The 17,263-nt window shown below is 51.7% G+C and overlaps 3 protein-coding genes across 3 annotated transcripts; 2 read left to right on the top strand and 1 right to left on the bottom strand.

Annotated features, from left to right (window-relative positions):
• Positions 1 to 942: 942 nt before the first annotated feature.
• LOC106851118 (acidic mammalian chitinase-like) lies at positions 943 to 4,667 on the top strand. The gene is made up of 11 exons (XM_088180293.1): positions 943 to 1,071; positions 1,543 to 1,572; positions 2,368 to 2,569; positions 2,781 to 2,837; positions 2,941 to 3,106; positions 3,217 to 3,341; positions 3,495 to 3,600; positions 3,686 to 3,871; positions 3,980 to 4,099; positions 4,194 to 4,335; positions 4,481 to 4,667. The coding sequence occupies exons 1-10, from the start codon at positions 1,047 to 1,049 to the stop codon at positions 4,326 to 4,328; spliced, it is 1,152 nt and encodes a 383-aa protein (XP_088036419.1). The 5' UTR covers positions 943 to 1,046; the 3' UTR covers positions 4,329 to 4,335; positions 4,481 to 4,667.
• A 135-nt stretch (positions 4,668 to 4,802) lies between these two features.
• CIMAP3 (ciliary microtubule associated protein 3) lies at positions 4,803 to 7,978 on the top strand. Its single transcript, XM_088180295.1, has 6 exons — positions 4,803 to 5,045; positions 5,335 to 5,477; positions 6,267 to 6,365; positions 6,489 to 6,622; positions 7,088 to 7,214; positions 7,665 to 7,978. Exons 1-6 carry the CDS (start codon positions 5,021 to 5,023, stop codon positions 7,731 to 7,733), a joined length of 597 nt encoding a protein of 198 aa, XP_088036421.1. The 5' UTR covers positions 4,803 to 5,020; the 3' UTR covers positions 7,734 to 7,978.
• A 1,185-nt stretch (positions 7,979 to 9,163) lies between these two features.
• On the bottom strand, positions 9,164 to 17,258 carry TAF8 (TATA-box binding protein associated factor 8). Its single transcript, XM_014872793.2, has 8 exons — positions 17,197 to 17,258; positions 15,739 to 15,895; positions 14,744 to 14,842; positions 14,420 to 14,482; positions 13,981 to 14,105; positions 12,730 to 12,877; positions 11,822 to 11,964; positions 9,164 to 10,788 (listed from the first exon to the last, which is right to left on the bottom strand). The coding sequence occupies exons 1-8, from the start codon at positions 17,254 to 17,256 to the stop codon at positions 10,645 to 10,647; spliced, it is 939 nt and encodes a 312-aa protein (XP_014728279.2). The 5' UTR covers positions 17,257 to 17,258; the 3' UTR covers positions 9,164 to 10,644.
• Positions 17,259 to 17,263: the final 5 nt, after the last annotated feature.

The following is a 17,263-nucleotide window of genomic DNA, read 5'->3' as shown; positions in this document are numbered from 1 at the left end:
GGGAAAAATCCCCAAAATCTGCTCTTTTCCCCAAAAACCTCATCCACCCTGGTCCTGCTGATCCTGCTGTGTCCAAGCCATCCCTTCAGAGAAGGTGTTTGGCTCTCCCTGCCCTGACTGGGACACTCAGAAGGTCACCATGGAAAACTTCATGGGGACAAACGGAAAGGTCACAGGAATGTTGCCAAAGGTCACTGGAATGTTGCTGTGTCCTTTGGAAAAGCCTGTCCCATGCTCAGGGAGCCCTTCCAGACACGCTGGCAGCACCAAAACAAAGGTGAGACCCAAGGGTTTGGTCTCCTTGGGTTACTGGAAACGGAGTGAGTCAGAATCAGGTTCTGCTGCATCGTCCTCCCACTTGTTCTTGTGACCATGGGTGTCAGGGCATTATGAAAGAACATGACAAAAACAATTCTTCTTACAGAAGAATTTTGCTTTATCAGGGGGACAATGATTCAGTAAAAACTGATGTGGTTTTTTCCTTTGGTGATGGGATACCTAATGGGATGCTCCTCCCAGGAGAAGCTGGGTGGGCAAGGCACAGCTGAGGCCACCAAGGTGCCTCTGTCCCAAGGCTGGCCCAGCGAGCCCAGACCCCAGAGCCCCAACATGGGCAGGGCTGGAGCCAGAGCCCCGCTCAGCCCTGCCCTGGGACGGGGCCACCAAGGACACCCGAGCCTGGCAAAGCCCAAAGCCTGGGGTTGGCAGTGCCACCCCTCAAGGACAGCACGAGGTCACACACCTCAGCCGTGGGACCCTGGGGAGTCACCAGAGGGGACACAAACACGGAAACAAGGCTGGGAACGATCAAAGCAATCTAATCCCATTCTTTATCTGCTGCTGCAGCAGCAGGACATGGCACGGCCCCACAGCAGTGACCCCTCCAGCTGGAGGGCTCAGCCCCATTGTCCTGGTGTCACTTTGGTGACGCTGCTCTCTGCCAGGTTTCGTAATGTTTGTCCATGGCTGTGGATGCCAGAGTGGCAGCAGAGAGGAGCAGGGTATAAAAGTGGGCGAGAGCCTGAGCACATCAGTCCTGGTCCAAGATGGCCAAGCTCACTCTGCTCACCGGTGAGTGCTGCTGCAAACTGGAGCTCTGTGCCCTCCTGGCCAGGGCTGGGGCTCTGCCACTGCCACTCTGCTGCCTGCACAGGGGGTGGAGGGATAAAAATGCTGCTCTCTCTTTTCTCTCCAAGCTTTCACAATTTCCTTTGGGGAGGGAAATTCCTCTTCTTTAGTGCTGCTGCTGCTGGGGATGTGCTCTGCTTTGAACATGGACAGAGCTCTCTGCAGGGTAGAATTGCAATGTGCTTTCAAACTTCAATCTAAAAATCCAACGGGTGCTTCGGCCTCTGTTTGGGTTCTTTTCGATGCTTTTACCTGAAATGATTTGTCTCGTTTTACTGGAAATGCTCGGACAAATGTTAGCCTGTTGTCCAGGAGCCCTGAGCTGCCTGAGCTTGTGAGCCGAGCTTTGCAGCAGAGCTTTGCATTTTTTGGATCAAGCAGTGACCCCTTTGTCGTTTCCTTGTGCCCTGCCAGGTCTGGCCCTGCTGCTGAACGCCCAGCTCGGTAGGTGCTGCTTCCCCAGCCCAGCTGCTGGCAGAGCTCGGCGCTGCCTCCCGGGCAGGAAGGGCCGGGCCGGGGCACCGAGCCCGAGCCGGGAGCCCGAGGGCACCGGGGGCTGCGGGACCGAGAATGGCCAGCCCGGAGGAGGAGGGGGCGACTGCGGGGCTGTGCTGGGAGCCCGGCAGTGTCCCAGGGGAGCCCGGCAGTGTCCCAGGGGTGCCCAGGAATGTCCCAGGGTTGCCCAGCAGGTTCCCAGGGGTGCCCAGGAATGTCCCAGGGGTGCCCAGCAGGTTCCCAAGAATTCCCAGCAGTGTCCCAAGAATTCCCAGCAGTGTCCCAGGAGTGCCCAGCAATGTCCCAGGGTTGCCCAGCAGGTTCTCAGGAATTCCCAGCAGTGTCCCAGGAGTGCCCAGCAGTATCCTATGGATGCTCAGCAATGTCCCGTGGATGCTCAGCAATGTCCCAGGGATTCCCAGCCATGTCCCAGGAATTCGCAGCAGTGTGCCAGGGATCCCCAGCAGTGTCCCAGGAATTCCCAGCAGTGTTCCAGGGATGCCCAGCAGTTTCCCAAGGATCCCCAGCAGTGTCCCAGGGGTTCCCTGCCCGTTGCCCTTTCCCAGAGCTGGTGGCCCGCACAGGGAGCTGTGCCCTGCCCTGGGGCAGCAGCAGCAGCAGCAGCAGTGAGGGGCTGGGCTGTGCCCGAGGGTCCAGGCTCTGCCCCAGGGTCCAGGCTGTGCCCGAGGGTCCAGGCTGTGCCCAGGGCACTGCAGCCCCTCCATGGCCATTGTGTCCCCGCAGGCACTGCCTATGTGCTGACCTGCTACTTCACCAACTGGGCCCAGTACAGACCTGGAGAGGGCAAATACACCCCTGAGAACATCGACCCCAACCTGTGCAACCACCTGATCTATGCCTTCGCTGGCATGAACAACAATGAGATCACCACCTACGAGTGGAACGACGAGACCCTGTACAAGTCCTTCAATGGCCTCAAGAACCAGTGAGTGCTGGGAGCTGGGGCTGCTGCTCCCTCTGGGGCTGGCCAGGCCAGGGCAGGGCAGGGGGACAGCGCCGTCCCCTGAGCTTGGGGACAGCAGCTCCGAGTGCTGCCCTTTGTCCCTTGGCCTTTGCCACCAAAAGGACCTGGGCTGCAAAGGCCATGGTGACACCAAACCCCCGGGGTCACTCCAGTTCCTGTCCCTTCCTTGCAGGAACAGGAACCTGAAGACCCTGCTGGCTATTGGAGGATGGAATTTCGGCACACAGAAGTGAGTCCAAGGCAGCTCTTTCCAATCATGACTCCCAGCAAAGGGAGGGAAAGGAGGAAGAGGCTCCATCCAACCCTAAACGTGTCCTGCTCTGCTTGCCCAGGTTCACCACCATGGTCTCCACACCCCAGAACCGCCAGACCTTCATCAACTCCGTGGTCAGGTTCCTGCGCCAGTACGGATTCGATGGGCTGGACCTGGACTGGGAATACCCCGGCTCCAGGGGCAGCCCCGCCCAGGACAAGGCTCTCTTCACCGTCCTGGTTAAGGTGGGCTCAGCTCCAGGCTCTGCTGGCCACAGCTCTGGCCCCTGAGCCCTGCGTGCCTGCAAAGCCCCAAGGTGAGCCCCCAGGTGATTGCTGTGCCTTGGATCCCTCAGGAACTGCTGGCAGCCTTCGAGCAGGAAGCCAAGCAGACCAACCAGCCCCGGCTCCTGGTCACTGCTGCTGTGGCCGGAGGACTTTCCACCATCCAGGCTGGCTACGAGATCGCTGAGCTGGGCAAGTGAGTGGCAAACCTGGGGTCACTGGTGGCACTGGGTGTGTTGGTGGCAGTGGAAGCTGCAGAGAGCCCCTGAGGGAGCCCCATGTGCAGGGGCTGTGGGGGTGAGGGGCACCCTCAGCTCTCAGGTGAGGACACAGCCCCTGTTCCCTGCAGGTACCTGGATTACATCCACGTCATGACCTACGACTTCCACGGGCCCTGGGACGGCTCCACGGGCGAGAACAGCCCCCTGTTCAGCAGTGGCAGCACCCTCAGTGTTGTGAGTGCCTCTGGGGACTCTGTCCCAGAGCTGCTGTCCCCACGGCACATCCTGGCCCACACCTGAGCCGTGCTGCCTTTTGCAGGAATACGCCATGAATTATTGGAAGAACAACGGTGCTCCAGCTCAGAAGCTCCTGGTGGGATTCCCAACCTATGGAAAAACCTTCACCCTGCAGTACCCATCCAACACTGCCGTGGGAGCCCCAAGCTCTGGGCCTGGCCCTGCTGGACCCTACACCAGGGAGGCCGGGCTCCTGGCTTACTACGAGGTGAGTGTGGCATTCACCGTGGCCCTGCAAGGGCAGCCAGGACACGGCTGGGGCTTCCCAGCACGGAATTCCTAACCCAGCCCACATTGCCACTGCCCCTTTTCCCAGATCTGCACCTTCCTGAACTCTGGAGCCACCCAGGCTTGGGATGCCCCCGAGGATGTTCCCTACGCCTACAAGGGCAACGAATGGATTGGATATGATAACGTCAAGAGCTTTGGCCTCAAGGTTTGGGGACAGCAGGAAGGGAACGAGCTGGGATGGGACCAGAGCCTCCAGTGGGATCAGCTCCTGGGGCTCACCGGGATTCTCCTCCCCACAGGTGGATTGGCTGAAGAAGAACAACTTTGGAGGTGCCATGGTCTGGACCATCGACCTGGATGACTTCACTGGCACCTTCTGCCACGAGGGCAAATACCCCCTGATCTCCACGCTGAAGAAGGGCCTGGGGCTCTGAATGTGCCGTGAGTGACACTCCAGGGACACTTTGGGGTTTGTGCCCCAAAGGCTGCGGTGCTGGGAACGCCGTGGGGCCATGAATGGAGGGTGGGGAGGAGGGGGCATTTAATCATCATCCCTTCCCCAAGGAAAATCCTGCTTGCTTTGCAGGCTGCAAGAGCTCTGCCCGTCCTCACGTCCCTGCAGCTGCTGGAGGTGGCAGTGGGAGAGCAGGAGCAGCTGCAGTGCCCACGGTGGGGACTGGCCACGGAGATCCCGATCCCGTTCCAGCTCAGCAATCCCTCTGATCCCATTGCACACAATGAGAATGATTAAATAAAGCTTCACGCAAAACCAACGACTTCCTGCTTCTGCTCTTTTTGTCCTTTACGTTTTGTTGCTTCCTGATTCCCTCAGGATATTCACACTTGTGCTCGTGGCAGGGCTTGGATTTAATCCCAGCCAGGCGGTTTTTTTTTGGCTGCCGTACCCTGGCAGCCACTTGGAAACCGAGAGAGGAACTGTTGTTGATCCCCAAGGCTGTGACATCACAACCTCAGGCTGCTCCCTGAAGCCAGCCCAGCACATTCCAGAGGGAAATGCCGAATTCTGGCCTTTTCCCTGCTGCCTCCCTGCTCTGCCATCCCCCTGCCCCGTGGCTGTAGCAACAGGAGCACGCAGAGCCCATCCCGGGAGCTGTGGCAGGGCGGGATGGCAGCGCAGCGTGACCCGAAAGGTGAGAGCTGGGGGCGCCCAGGGAGGGCTGTGCTTTCTTCTCCTTCGCCTCCCCACTGGCACCAGCTTCCCCAGCAATCTCAGACCCCAATTCCTTGCTCAGGCCGGGAAAAATCAACCCCTTGTGGCTTCGAACAGGCAGAGCCCAAGGGCAGACCCCTCCCAAATATCCAGGGCCAATGCAGGGGATGAAGGCAGAGAGCAGCACGTGCTCACTCTTTTTTCTCTCTTTTCTCTCTTTTTTTCCCCGTTTATCCCACGGGTGGCATTCCCCTGTGCCCGGCCCCCAGCCGTGCAGAAGCTCATCTCCTTTGGGACAACCCAAGATCGGAAAATGTTCCCGTTCTACTATGCCCCAGACAGGCTGGGGATCGAGATGCCAGGGGTGAGGGGCAACCCTTCCCTGGGGCCAGGCTGCTACCTGGGGCCGGAGGTGAGCTCTTCTTTCACTTTGGGGTTATTTATAGAAGGCACAGCAGAAAAGGGGCCACACCTGCCCTGCAAACCCACGGCAGGATGTCCCAAATCCGCCTGGAAAAAGGAACTGGCTCCTTTCCTATCAGATCCTCAAGGTTCTGCCACAGTGAGAAATTAAGGGATAATTAGGAATAACATGATTAGGAATAGTATCTGCTGCTCATGCACTCTTGCCCTGCAAACTTGCTGCAGGATGTCCCCAAATCCGACTGGAAAAAGGAATTTTCTGCTTTCCCAACCGATCCTTGAAGTTCTGCAATAGTGAGAAATTAAGGGAATGATTAGGAATAAGTTTAATAGGAATAACTTTATTAGGAATAACTTTATTAGGAATAACCTATTTAGGAATAGTATTTGCTGCTCATGCACTCTTGCCCTGCAAACTTGCTGCAGGATGTCCCCAAATCCACCTGGAAAAAGGAATTAGCTCCTTTCCCAATCAATCCTTGAACTTCTGCAATAGTGACAAATTAGGGGAATAATTAGGAATAATTTTAATAGGAATAACATTTGCTGCTCAGATACTCCTGCCCTACAAATCTACTGCAGGATGTCCCCAAATCCACCTGGAAAAAGGAATTTTCTCTTTTCCCAATCGATCCTTGAAGTTCTGCAATAGTGAGAAATTAAGGGAATAATCAGGAATAACTTTATTAAGAATAACATTTGCTGCTCGGATAATTCTGCCCTGCAAACGGTGCCTTTGAAGCATCAACAATAAACAATTTTGGCTTTGGAACTGCAGTCAAACATCCTGAAATCCTCCATAAGCACCCGACCCATGAGCACCAGGGGCTACGTGATGGGAGCCAGGACAGCCCCACGCTTCCAGAGGAAGGCTCAGGTAAGGAAACGCCCCCCAAAAAAGGGGGAAAAAACGGCCAAAATATCCAAAGCGTCCACCTGGGAATGTGGAGGTTTTTGGGCATAGAATGCTCCATGCTGAGGGGTTTTTGTCCCCCCCCAGATGGTGACCCCTGGCCCTGCCACGTACCAGCCCGTGCTGGGGGAGGAGAGGAGGTGCCAGCCTGCCCACGTCCCCTTTTCCTCCAGCAGCCCGAGATTCCCAACCAGGATTCTGGATAAGGATTTGTTCCCTGGGTAATTGAAATTATTTTCTCACAATGAGCAGGAGTCCTGGCAGGGAGAAATGCACAAATGAGAGATGGGGATGGAGTCCCTTGTAAAGCTTTTGATCTCCCAAAAGAAAAGCTTTCTATCTCCAAAAAGATGGGTTTTTTAATCTCCAAAAAGATGGGGGTTTATTCTCTCCAAAAATAAGGATTTTTATCTCCAAAAAGCTCTCCCTGTTTTAGGTTTTAGCTTAGGGACAATGACTGGGACACCACAGCATGGAATTCCCATGGATCTTTCCCTGCTGGAAACAAAAACTGCTTCAAAACCCAGGTCAAGGTTCTCGATGCTGTCTCACATCTTCCTTTTCTGAGGAATTATTGTTGCTATTAAGGAATAATTATATTTTCAATGGGCACGAAGGTAAATTCTGGAATTACAAACACCAAAACCAGCTCCAAAGTGGAGATATCTGGTGCCTGTTTCCTTTAGGCCTGGAAATTACGACATAGATCAGCCTTTAAACAGAAAAGTCACTTGGCCAATGAAGTTTGGGGCTCCAGATTGGGCTGCAGTGCCAGCACTGCCCCAGAGGATGGTGAAACTGCAGGTCCAGAAGGTAAGGATGGGGGTCAGGGGATGGGATTCCTGCCTGAAAGCTTCTGGGACAGGAAATTTCCTTTTTACTTCCTATTTTCACTGTTTTGTTTTCATTTCCTGCTTCTGAGTGAGGAAATTTCCTTTTCACTTCGTATTTTCACTGCTTTGTTGGCCTCTCCTGCCTGAAAGCTTTTGCATAATTTTTTGGTATCTTTTCCTGCCCAGGGCACAAGTCACAAAGCGATTTTCTCTCAGAAAATACCTGTTTGCAAAACCCTTCCAAAAAAACCCCTTTTATTCAGAATTTCCTCTGGAAGTTTCTATCCCCAAAGAGAGCAAAATGGGGCCTCCACTGCCTTGTGTGGTTCTGCTGGAAGGAAAATCTCATTTAAAGCAAAGGTTTAGGTCTCACCCTTTTATTTTCTGGAGCATTTTCATCGTTATTAATGAAAAACTGTGATTTTTTTAGATGACTGTGGATAAAAATTTCCGGAAAAATCAGGGCAGAGAGGCATACCTGAAGTTGTACCAGAGCTGAAGAGCCACATCCTCCTTCCTTTGGAGACACTCACCTGCACCACCAGGTTAAATAAATCAAGTATTTTAAATGTTTTATATGTTTGAAATGAGCTCTGCTGAGCTGTAGCAAAAACAGCTCAATATTCTCAATGCAATGCTCAGCACAAGTGCAAAACCAACCCCATTCCAGCCACTTGGGAAGAAAATCAACTCCAGAATTGTTTGCCCCTTTTCATCCCTCATTAAACTTTTAGAAATTCTGAAGTGAACTTTGTTTCTTACACCCTCAAAATCCAACTCTTCCCAAGGCAGGGAAGGAGCCAAACAAGCTCAGCCTAAGAGCAGCTCCTCCATTTCCTCAGAATGAACATTCCCACCTTCCCCTCAGCTTTTCCCCCACAATTTTCTCCTCATATTCAGCCCAGGGGATTCCTCCACAACCTGAGGAAAAAAAAAAAATGAGCAATATTGAGGTGGTTTTTGGCACTCTCAGAGAGTTTTTAATGGTTTTGTGCTCAACACCCTGAAAACATTGGAGGGAGAGAGGCCAGGTTGGGCCAGGCCCCACCAGGCCCCACCAGGCCTCACTAGGCCCCACCAGGCCTCACCAGGCTTCACTAGGCCTCACCAGGCCATACCAGGCCCCACCAGGCCTCACTAGGCCCCACCAGGCCCCACCAGGCTTCACTAGGCCCCACCAGGCCATACCAGGCCACACTAGGCCCCACCAGGCCTCATTAGGCCCCACCAGGCCTCACCAGATGGATTTTTGCATTTTGGTTCCTTCACTGCTGAAACAAAAATATTCTCAACTAAAGAACAAGCAAAAAAGCTCGAAACTGAGAATCTGGCCACAAAAATAAACGTGGCCTGAAACAGAAAGTTCCTGGTGTCATGGCAGCTGTTTCCCGCTCAGGCCTTTGATTTCTGTGTTTCCAAACCCTCCCACACGTGGATGTGTCTGATCACAATCCCAGAGACATCTTGGAGAGACAAAATCTCTCTGGGTGTAATTCCAGCTCCACTCCTCTTCCAATTTCCTGCCTTTTTTTTTTTTTTTTAACCTGTTTCTCTACCAAATTTCACCCGCAGCCCAATTTTAGCCATAAAACCAAAATTTATTTGTCCAATTCCCACTTTCAGGAGCTCTCCCAGCTGCTCCCAGCCTGATTTTTTCTGTCACAACTGTGCCTTTTTGGTGCAAGATTTTGAAGTAAGATTTGGCTCCCTGGAATTTTTCTTGTCCTGAAAATTGGAGTTTTTAGGCTGTTTAATGCTTCACTTTTGTATTCCTGGCTGACACTGTGGCTCACCTCCACTTAATTCTTCCTAATAAAAAAAAAAAGTGATGTATGAGGCGTTTTCCCACTCCTGAAATGTGAAGGAATCTATTTTGCTTGTAGGAGATTTCTTTTATTATGAACATAAAAATCACAATTTTCTCATAAGGAGATAAAATTTCTTTTATTATTAACATAAAAACTACAATTTTCATTCCACTTTTTTTTTCCCCTACCCAGCAAGGGATTTTTCTCCTTGCAGAAAAAAAAAAAAAAGGTTAAAAAAAGATAAAACCTTTGGATATATACAAACATATACAGGGTATGTCTGTACATTTGTCATTCTGTACAAGCAAGGCACCAGCAGAAGTGACAGTGGCACACACAGGGGGAGGAGATTGAGATTTAATTTCATATTTTTTGGCAGATCATTGAAAAAAAAAAACTTTTTTTTTTTTTATTTTCATCCATCCTGGGTGATGGGGGAAGAGGGAGGATCCTTTTAACTGCATGGAGGTGAACTTGGAATTTTTGGGAGATTGGACCAAACCACAGGAGCCTTTTCTCATGGAAATTTAAGCCACATTTTGCCTAAGAAAATACTAAGGAAAATGAAAGCAAAGCCAGAACCAGCCAATAATGACAACACTGGCATAAAAATAAATGAAATAAAGCAGGGGAAAATCAACTTTAGGTGATAAAAGCATTGCTGCCATCAGTGCAAGCTTTGTTCCATTTTCCAGCTTCCAAAGCAACTGGGGAAGGAGGGAACTCTCCAAGGACTCGAGCTGTGTGGAAAACAACAATGAACTGCAAAGGAGCCCGAAGCAGCTGTGACAGGAAAACCATGTCAGGGTTTTCTCTCAAACTTGAGAGGTTTTCGGTCCCCAGCACAGCTGCAAAGTGGAAATTAAATGTCCTTGGAGCTCTGGATTTACACCTCACTCATTTACCAGCACACCAAAACCCTTCAGGTTATAAAAGAAAAGATTTGTTTGCTTTTACCTGCCAAGAATGCCAAAGGAGGAACCTCCCCTGGGAGGTTTCTTTGCTAATACACATTCCTTGGATTTAAGGGGTGGTGGAAGTTTCTTTTTCCAGCCTGCCAGGCACCAACACACCAAAGTGTTCTGCTGGGAAGTGGGAGCAGGAAAATCCCCGAGTCCCACAGCTCCAGCCCCTGTGTCCTCCAAAATCCAAATCCAATCCCTTTGTCCTCCAAATCCAACTCCTGTGCCTTCCAAATTCAATTCCTGCATCCCACAGCTCCAGCCCGTGTCCTCCAAATTCAAATTCAAATTCAAATTCAAATTCAAATTCAAATCCAAATCCAAATCCAACCCCTGTGTCCTCCAAATCCAAATCCACTCCCTGTGGTCCCACAGCTCCAGCTCCTCCTTGGAGTCCCTCCAAGTCCGGGGTCCTTCAGCTCTTCAGAAAATAAATCCTGCCCACAGTGGAATCCAAAGTCCCCCAGACAATTCCCAGGTGGTTCTCCTGGACCATCCCAGCTCGCAGAGGGAAGAGGGAGCACGGGAAAGCAGGATGGGGGTGGAGTTCACCATGCAGAGAGATCCTTCTTCAGCTGGACTGCCTCTCCTGACCCCTGTGAGTTTCTCAGAGCAGCCAAAGGGATTTCAGGTGCCCCCTTCACTTCTTCCTGCGGATTTTGGGTTTTTTCACGGGCCGCAGGTAGGGATTGTCGATCACGTTCTCCTCCCCGTTCCTGCTGCCTGCCAGGGAGCTGTTCTGCTGCAGCACTGACGTGTTCTCCTTCTCAGGTCCTGCATCATCCTGCCACAGCCAAAAAACAACAATAAAAAAAAAAAAACAAAGTCAGGCTTAGAAATCTTTCTGCCCACAGAATCTCATCCCTGGAAGTGTCCGAGGCCAGGCTGGACAATGTGGGATAGGAGAAGGTGTCCCTGCCCATGGGACACGATTTTTATGGTCCCTCTCACCCCAAACCATTCCAGGATTCCAAGTTCAAACCCCAGAGCCTGTGAGCAGGAGGGATAATCAACAGCCAAGCACACAAGGAGCTGCATTAAAGGCCAGGCCTCCTGGTTTCTAACACAGGAAAATCCCTTGGGAAACTCTGGGATCCAAGGAGAAGCCTCTTCCTTGTCACTGAAATTTGGGATTTACTGAAAGCTCCTGCTCCAGCCTCGTTCTGCACTGAGCTCTGCAGGGAGCTGAAAAACATTTCCCATTTCCCAGGAAAGAGAACCAGAATTCCAAACTGGAGAAACCTGACAAAGTTCAGTTCCATTTCCCATTTTCCAGGAAACAGCCAGAATTCCAAACTGGAGACCAGGACAATGTTTAAACCCATTTCCCAGGAAACAGAGCCAGGTTTTCCAAGCTGAAAAACCCTGACAAAGTTCAGTTCCATTTCCCAGGAAACAGAGCCAGAATTCCAAAGTGGAGTAACAGGACAATGTTCAGTTCCATTCCCCATTCCCCAAGAGACAAAGCCAGGTTTTCCAAGCAAGAGAATCCTGATAAAGTTCAGTTCCATTTCCCAGAAGGCAGAGCCAGAATTCCAAACTGGTGAACCAGGAAACAGAGCCAAGTTTTCCAAGCTGGAGAACCCTGACAAAATTCAGTTCCATTCCCCATTTCCCAGGAAACAGAGCCAAGTTTTCCAAGCTGGAGAACCCTGACAAAGTTCAGTTCCATTCCCCATTTCCCAGGAGGCAGAGCCAGGTTTTCCAAGCTGGAGAACCAGGACAATGCTCAGTTCCATTCCCCATTTCCCAGGAGGCAGAGCCAGGTTTCCAAGCTGCAGGAATGGTCCCCAGGAGCCTCCCCAGGGTGGCCCTACCGTGCTCATGTGCAGTGGGAGGTTCTCAGTGTCCGTCTGCTCGTCCTGCTCCGAGGAATCCGTCTCCTCCATCTGCTGCATCTCCAGCTCGGAGGGGAGCAGAGCTGTCAGGTAGGGCACAGTGAAAGGCCTGGCAGCAATCACTGGGGTCAGGGAAAAGAGGAGACACAGTCAGGAAGCTGGGAGAAATCCCTCCCCTGAGAAATTAAGGACAGGGGTTACACAGATCAAACATTTCGCTGGTTCTGGGTTTGGACACATTTCCTTTTCCTGCTGGTGCCAAGGATCAGGAAGGAAATCCTGATCTCTAAAAGATGGCAGTCTACACTTCCCAATTTTCTGATCTCTTTATGTTTCCAGCCAAGGACACAGCAAATCCTTCCTGAGCTCCACCACAAAATCCCAATTATCTGGGAAGTTGGGCTCCTCTCCAGTGAAGCTGTGCTGCCAGCAAGCCCTGGGAATTCTCCTCACTGCTCTGCAGGCAGGGAGACAAGAAAATTCCCAGAAGCAGGAAAAAGTCAAGGAGAACAAATTCCTTGGTGAGGTTACAGCCAGGATTGGGATGAGATTTGGATTTAGACCTTCTCCACCAGGAGAACAAAGGGAGCCTTGGGAATTCTCATCATTACTCTGCAGGCAAGGAGATAAGAAAATTCCCAGATGCAGGAAAAAGAACAAATTCCTTGGTGAGGTTACAGCCAGGATTGGGATGAGATTTGGATTTAGACCTTCTCCACCAGGACAACAAAGGGAGCCTTGGGCAGTTCAGGAGCTGCTTTCAGCTTTTCCTCCCCGTTTCAACCCCCAAATCCCTCCTTTCCCAACCTCCCAGCGCCTCAGCAGGGCAAACACGCACGGGACAATCCCCAAACCCTAAAGGGATGCAAAATCCTGGAATCACTGACGTGGGAACGTGCTGACATCGTCCTTGAAGAGGCTCTGGGTCTCTCCTGTCTTGGCCATGAAGCGGGTGAGGGCCCTTTCCACGTCCCTGCGCTGCGACGCCGCCTTTTCCCGCAGCACCTGATAGTCAGACACCGGCTCCCGGTAGGTCTGGGAGGGGAAAGGGGAGGAAAGGGAAGGCATGGAACAGCTCCACTTGCAAAGATCAACGGGATGGAGGAGCTGCAGGCTCTGCTCCTCGGTGTCCACGGGGATTTGGGGAGTTACAGAGCTCCAGCAGGCAGAAATTCTGTGCTGGGAAGGGGCTGGGTGTGGATAATGGGATGGGCCAAGGATCCTGAACTGGGAAAGGATCCTGAACTGGGAATGGTCTGGGAGCAGATAATGGGATGGGCCAGGTAATGGATAATGGGATGGGCCAGGGATCCTGAACTGGGAATGGTCTGGGTGTGGATAATGGGATGGGCCAGGGATCCTGAACTGGGAAAGGATCCTGAACTGGGAATAGTCTGGGAGCAGGTAATGGGATGGGCCAGGTAATGGATAATGGGATGGGCCAGGTAATGGATAATGGGATGGGCCAGGGATCCTGAACTGGGAAGGGATTCTGAACTGGGAATAGTCTGGGTGTGGATAATGGGATGGATTAGGGATCCTGAACTGGGAATGGTCTGGAAGCAGGTAATGGGATGGGCCAGGGATCCTGAACTGGGAATAGTCTGGCTGTGGATAATGGGATGGGCCAAGGATCCTGAACTGGGAAAGGATCCTGAACTGGGAATGGTCTGGGAGCAGATAATGGGATGGGCCAGGGATTCTAAACTGGGAAAGGATTCTGAACTGGGAAAGGTCTGGGAGCAGGTAACGGGATGGGCCATGAAATGGATAATGGGATGGATTAGGGATCCTGAACTGGGAAAGGTCTGGGAGCAGGTAATGGGAAGGATTCCATCCCAAGGAATGTCCACAACCCACAAACAAGGAATATTTGAAGCCAGGAAAAACAATACTTGGGATAACCAGCACCAGCACTGCAGTAAAAAAACACCACTCCTGGTGGTGTTCAGATCCCAGCCAGCACAAAAATCAGACAGAAATCCTGGGATTCTGGCTGATTTCTGGATCCCAAGGGATGCCCACAACCCACAGAGGAGAAATACTTTTGATAAATGACAGCAGCACTGCAGTAAAACCACCCCACTCCTGGAATTCAAACAGATCCCAAGCAGCATAAAAACGTTGTTTTCACTCACTGGTGTCTTGATGTACGTGTGGGGATCTGGGAACTCTGGGAAGTGGCCGGGAATGTGGGGTGGATGAGGCTTGTTCTGCCCAGCTGTCAGGGCTTTGGGGGTCACAGGCTGGTTTGTCACTGGAGCTGCAGTGGGAAATGCAGGAATCAGGGGAAACACAGGAATCCTCCTGCCCAGGGCCCCCAAAAAGCTGTGACCCCACCCAAGGCACGGGGCACATCCCATGACCTTGGGATTGGCATCCCAGAAGGGAAAAGGATCCCTTGACCCCTCTGTCCTGCAAACAAAACCACCCTGAGGGTGACCCAGCTCCCTTCACCTCCGGTGGTGTCACTACAGGAGCCCCCAAATTCCCGGGATTATCCCACAGAAAGCTCATCAGGAGCTCTCTGGAAGGCAGCAGAGAGGAATTCCAGGTTATTCCCAGCTCCCCACGTACGAGCAGTGATCACCATCCTCTGGGAACGCTTGGCATAGGCAGGAAGAGTTTCCACATTGAACCCTGGAACACAACAGAGGAAAACACGAATCACTCCAGGAGTTTATCCTGTTAAAATCCATCCCTCTCCAGAATTTTCCCCAAATTAAACAAGAATGGGATGGGCTAAGGAGTGGATAATGGGATGGGGGCAGAAAATGGGAAGGATCAAGGAAAACCATGAGCTGTGTGTGCCCACAGCAGCAGGCACTGCCCAAATCCCAGATTTTGGGGGCAGAATTCCCAACCCAAAGGTGAAAAGAGTGGGAGGAGGGAGCTGCTGACCCATTTCCACGAGGGTCACCACGATGTCTGAGAGCGTGGGCTGGGTCCTGGCTGTGTGCTCGCAGTAGGACTTGGCACTCCTCCCAATTTCCGAGATATCTGCAGGATAAAAACCACCCCAGATTTAATCTCCACAGTGGATCACATCTCTGTCAGCTCCAGGGATGGGAGTTTTTTAACAGATTCGGCAAAGAATGAAAAGTAGCACCCTGGAATGGAGGAGCATTTTGCAGGATGTGTGTTTAAAATTATAGGGATGCTAAGGATTAAAAAAAATCAGTGTTTGTCACAAAGGCAAAAGGCAAATCTGCAACTAATAATATAAAATATAAATTCTTTAACATTTGCATGCAACTTACAGAAATTACTGTATTACTATATTTTACTGCTTTTCTTATCTCTAAATTTTATCTGGAACCCTTTTTGCTATTTTTATTTTTTGCTATTTTTAACAGAAAAATGTCTGTTTGCTTCTTAGTATTTGTAACATCTAACATTATCCAAACAAAAAAGCCTTCAAGCATTCAGTTGCTCTCAGCCACACAGTTAAAAATTACTATTATGTCTATTTCAGTTACATTTTCCATATTCTCCAAGTCTTTTGCTAGGCACTGGTATTGATAAGATTTCCCTAATTTATCTTTCCCAACACACTAACCAATCTAATACAAGATACAAATTCTCGAACATTTGCATGCAACCTATAGGAATCACTGTATCACCGTGTTTTACTGCTTTTTTTTATTTTTAAATTTTATCTGGGACCCTTCCTGCCGTGCCTAGGGAGGATGTCTGTTTGTTTTTTGGTATTCTCAACATCCAACATTATCTAACCAAAGGAGCCTTCAGGCATTCAGTTGCTTTCAGCCACACAGTCAAAAATTGCTCTCATTTCTATTTCACTTATATTTCCCATATTCCCCAACTCTTTTGCTAGGCACCGGTATTGATCAGGTTTCCCAGATTCATCCTTCCCAACAGGAGGGGGCACTCACAGCTCTGGATCATCTCGGTGAGCGTCTCCACCGCGGCTTTCTCGGCGCTCTCGAATCCGGCCTCGGTGAGCAGCGAGCTGACCACGACCTGCAGCGTGCGGCGCCGCGCCAGGTGATAATTGTCGGCAGGAGTGCCGGCCTGCTTGCTGCCAGCCCGCTGGAACGTCGGGAATACCGGTCAGGGAATGGGGACGGGGAGGGTGGAACACTGAGAGAGGGGAGAGGGATGGGAGGGACGGGATGGGATGGGATCCATGAAACGGGATCCATGAAATGGGATGAGATGGGATCCACGGGATGGGATGGGATCCATGGGATAGGATCCATGGGATGGGATCCATGGGATGGGATCCAAGGAATGGGTTCCATGGGATGGGATGGGACAGGATCTGTGGGATGGGATTTATGGGATGGGATGGGATGGGATGGGATGGGATGGGATGCGATCCATGCGACCTATGGGATGGGATGGGATGGGATGGGATCCATGGAATGAGATCCATTGAATGGGTTCCATGGGATGGGATGGGATGGGATGGGATGGGATGGGATGGGATGGGATGGGATCCATGAGATGGGATCTATGGGATGGGATCCTTGGGATCCATGGGATGGGATGGGATGGGATCTCTGGGATAGGATCTATGGGATGGGATCCATGGGATGGGATCCATGGGATGGGATGGGGCAAGGAGCAGGTAATGGGAGGGCTTGGGAGCAAGGACTGGGAAGGGTCTGGGAGCAAATAATGGGAAGGGTTTGGAAGCAGGTGGAAGGGTCTGGGAGCAGTGATTGGGAAGGGCTGGGAAGGATCTGGGAGTAGGGACTGGAACGAGTCTGGGAGCAAATAATGGGATGGAGCAGAGAATGGGAAGGCTCTGGGACCGGATAATGTGAAGGGTGTGGGAGCAGTTGGAAGGGTTTAGGAGAAGGATTGGGAAGGGTTTGGGAGCAGGGATCGGGAAGGGTCACAGAGCAGGTGGAAGTGACATGGAGCAAGGATGGGAAAAGGTTTGGGAGCAGTAGTGGGGTCATAGAGCAGGAACACAGGTACACACACACATGCGTCCTACACACTCATATACACATCTGGGCATATATATATATATTTATATATATATTTATATAGATGTATACATATACATATATTTACACACCTGTCCTTATAGAACCTCCCCAGACACTTTTGGGACGCGGCCCCTTTAAGGACCTCCCCCGAAAGCCCCGCCCCGTCCCCTGGCAGCCAATTGGAGCGCACCATCCTCAGCCAATCAAACCCCGCCTACTCCCAGGCCCTCCAGCCAATCAGCGCCTCCCTCCTCCGCCCGCCGCCTCCGCGCTCCGCGGCCTGGCCGCGGCCGCCTCCGCGCCCCGGAGGGATCGGGCGCTGCCGCCCAGCCTGGCCCGGCCGGGGACCCGCCCTCGCAGCCCCGCGCCCCGGGGATTAGGTGCCGTTACCGTGCCGGAGCCCCCGGACGCTGTGTCAGCCATCTTGGAGCCATATGGAGCTGTCCGCATGCGCCAG

This window comes from Sturnus vulgaris, chromosome 29 (genome assembly GCF_052056855.1).
Source record: "Sturnus vulgaris isolate bStuVul1 chromosome 29, bStuVul1.hap1, whole genome shotgun sequence".
NCBI lineage: Eukaryota > Metazoa > Chordata > Aves > Passeriformes > Sturnidae > Sturnus > Sturnus vulgaris.
This window is presented reverse-complemented; position numbering and strand designations above follow the sequence as displayed.

Bases quoted from the DNA above. Each gene is read 5' to 3' on its own strand.
- LOC106851118 (XM_088180293.1), top strand. From the start codon at position 1,047: ATGGCCAAGCTCACTCTGCTCACCG. The intron at 3,107-3,216 runs GTGGGCTCAGCT...TGGATCCCTCAG, and splicing joins TCTTCACCGTCCTGGTTAAG to GAACTGCTGGCAGCCTTCGA. The intron at 3,872-3,979 runs GTGAGTGTGGCA...CCCTTTTCCCAG, and splicing joins GGCTCCTGGCTTACTACGAG to ATCTGCACCTTCCTGAACTC.
- TAF8 (XM_014872793.2), bottom strand. From the start codon at position 17,256: ATGCGGACAGCTCCATATGGCTCCAAGATGGCTGACACAGCGTCCGGG. The intron at 14,843-15,738 runs GTGAGTGCCCCC...TTTATCCTGCAG, and splicing joins CACCGAGATGATCCAGAGCT to ATATCTCGGAAATTGGGAGG. The intron at 14,483-14,743 runs GTCAGCAGCTCC...GTTGTGTTCCAG, and splicing joins GGTGACCCTCGTGGAAATGG to GGTTCAATGTGGAAACTCTT.
- CIMAP3 (XM_088180295.1), top strand. From the start codon at position 5,021: ATGGCAGCGCAGCGTGACCCGAAAG. The intron at 5,478-6,266 runs GTGAGCTCTTCT...TTGGAACTGCAG, and splicing joins GCTGCTACCTGGGGCCGGAG to TCAAACATCCTGAAATCCTC. The intron at 6,366-6,488 runs GTAAGGAAACGC...GTCCCCCCCCAG, and splicing joins GCTTCCAGAGGAAGGCTCAG to ATGGTGACCCCTGGCCCTGC.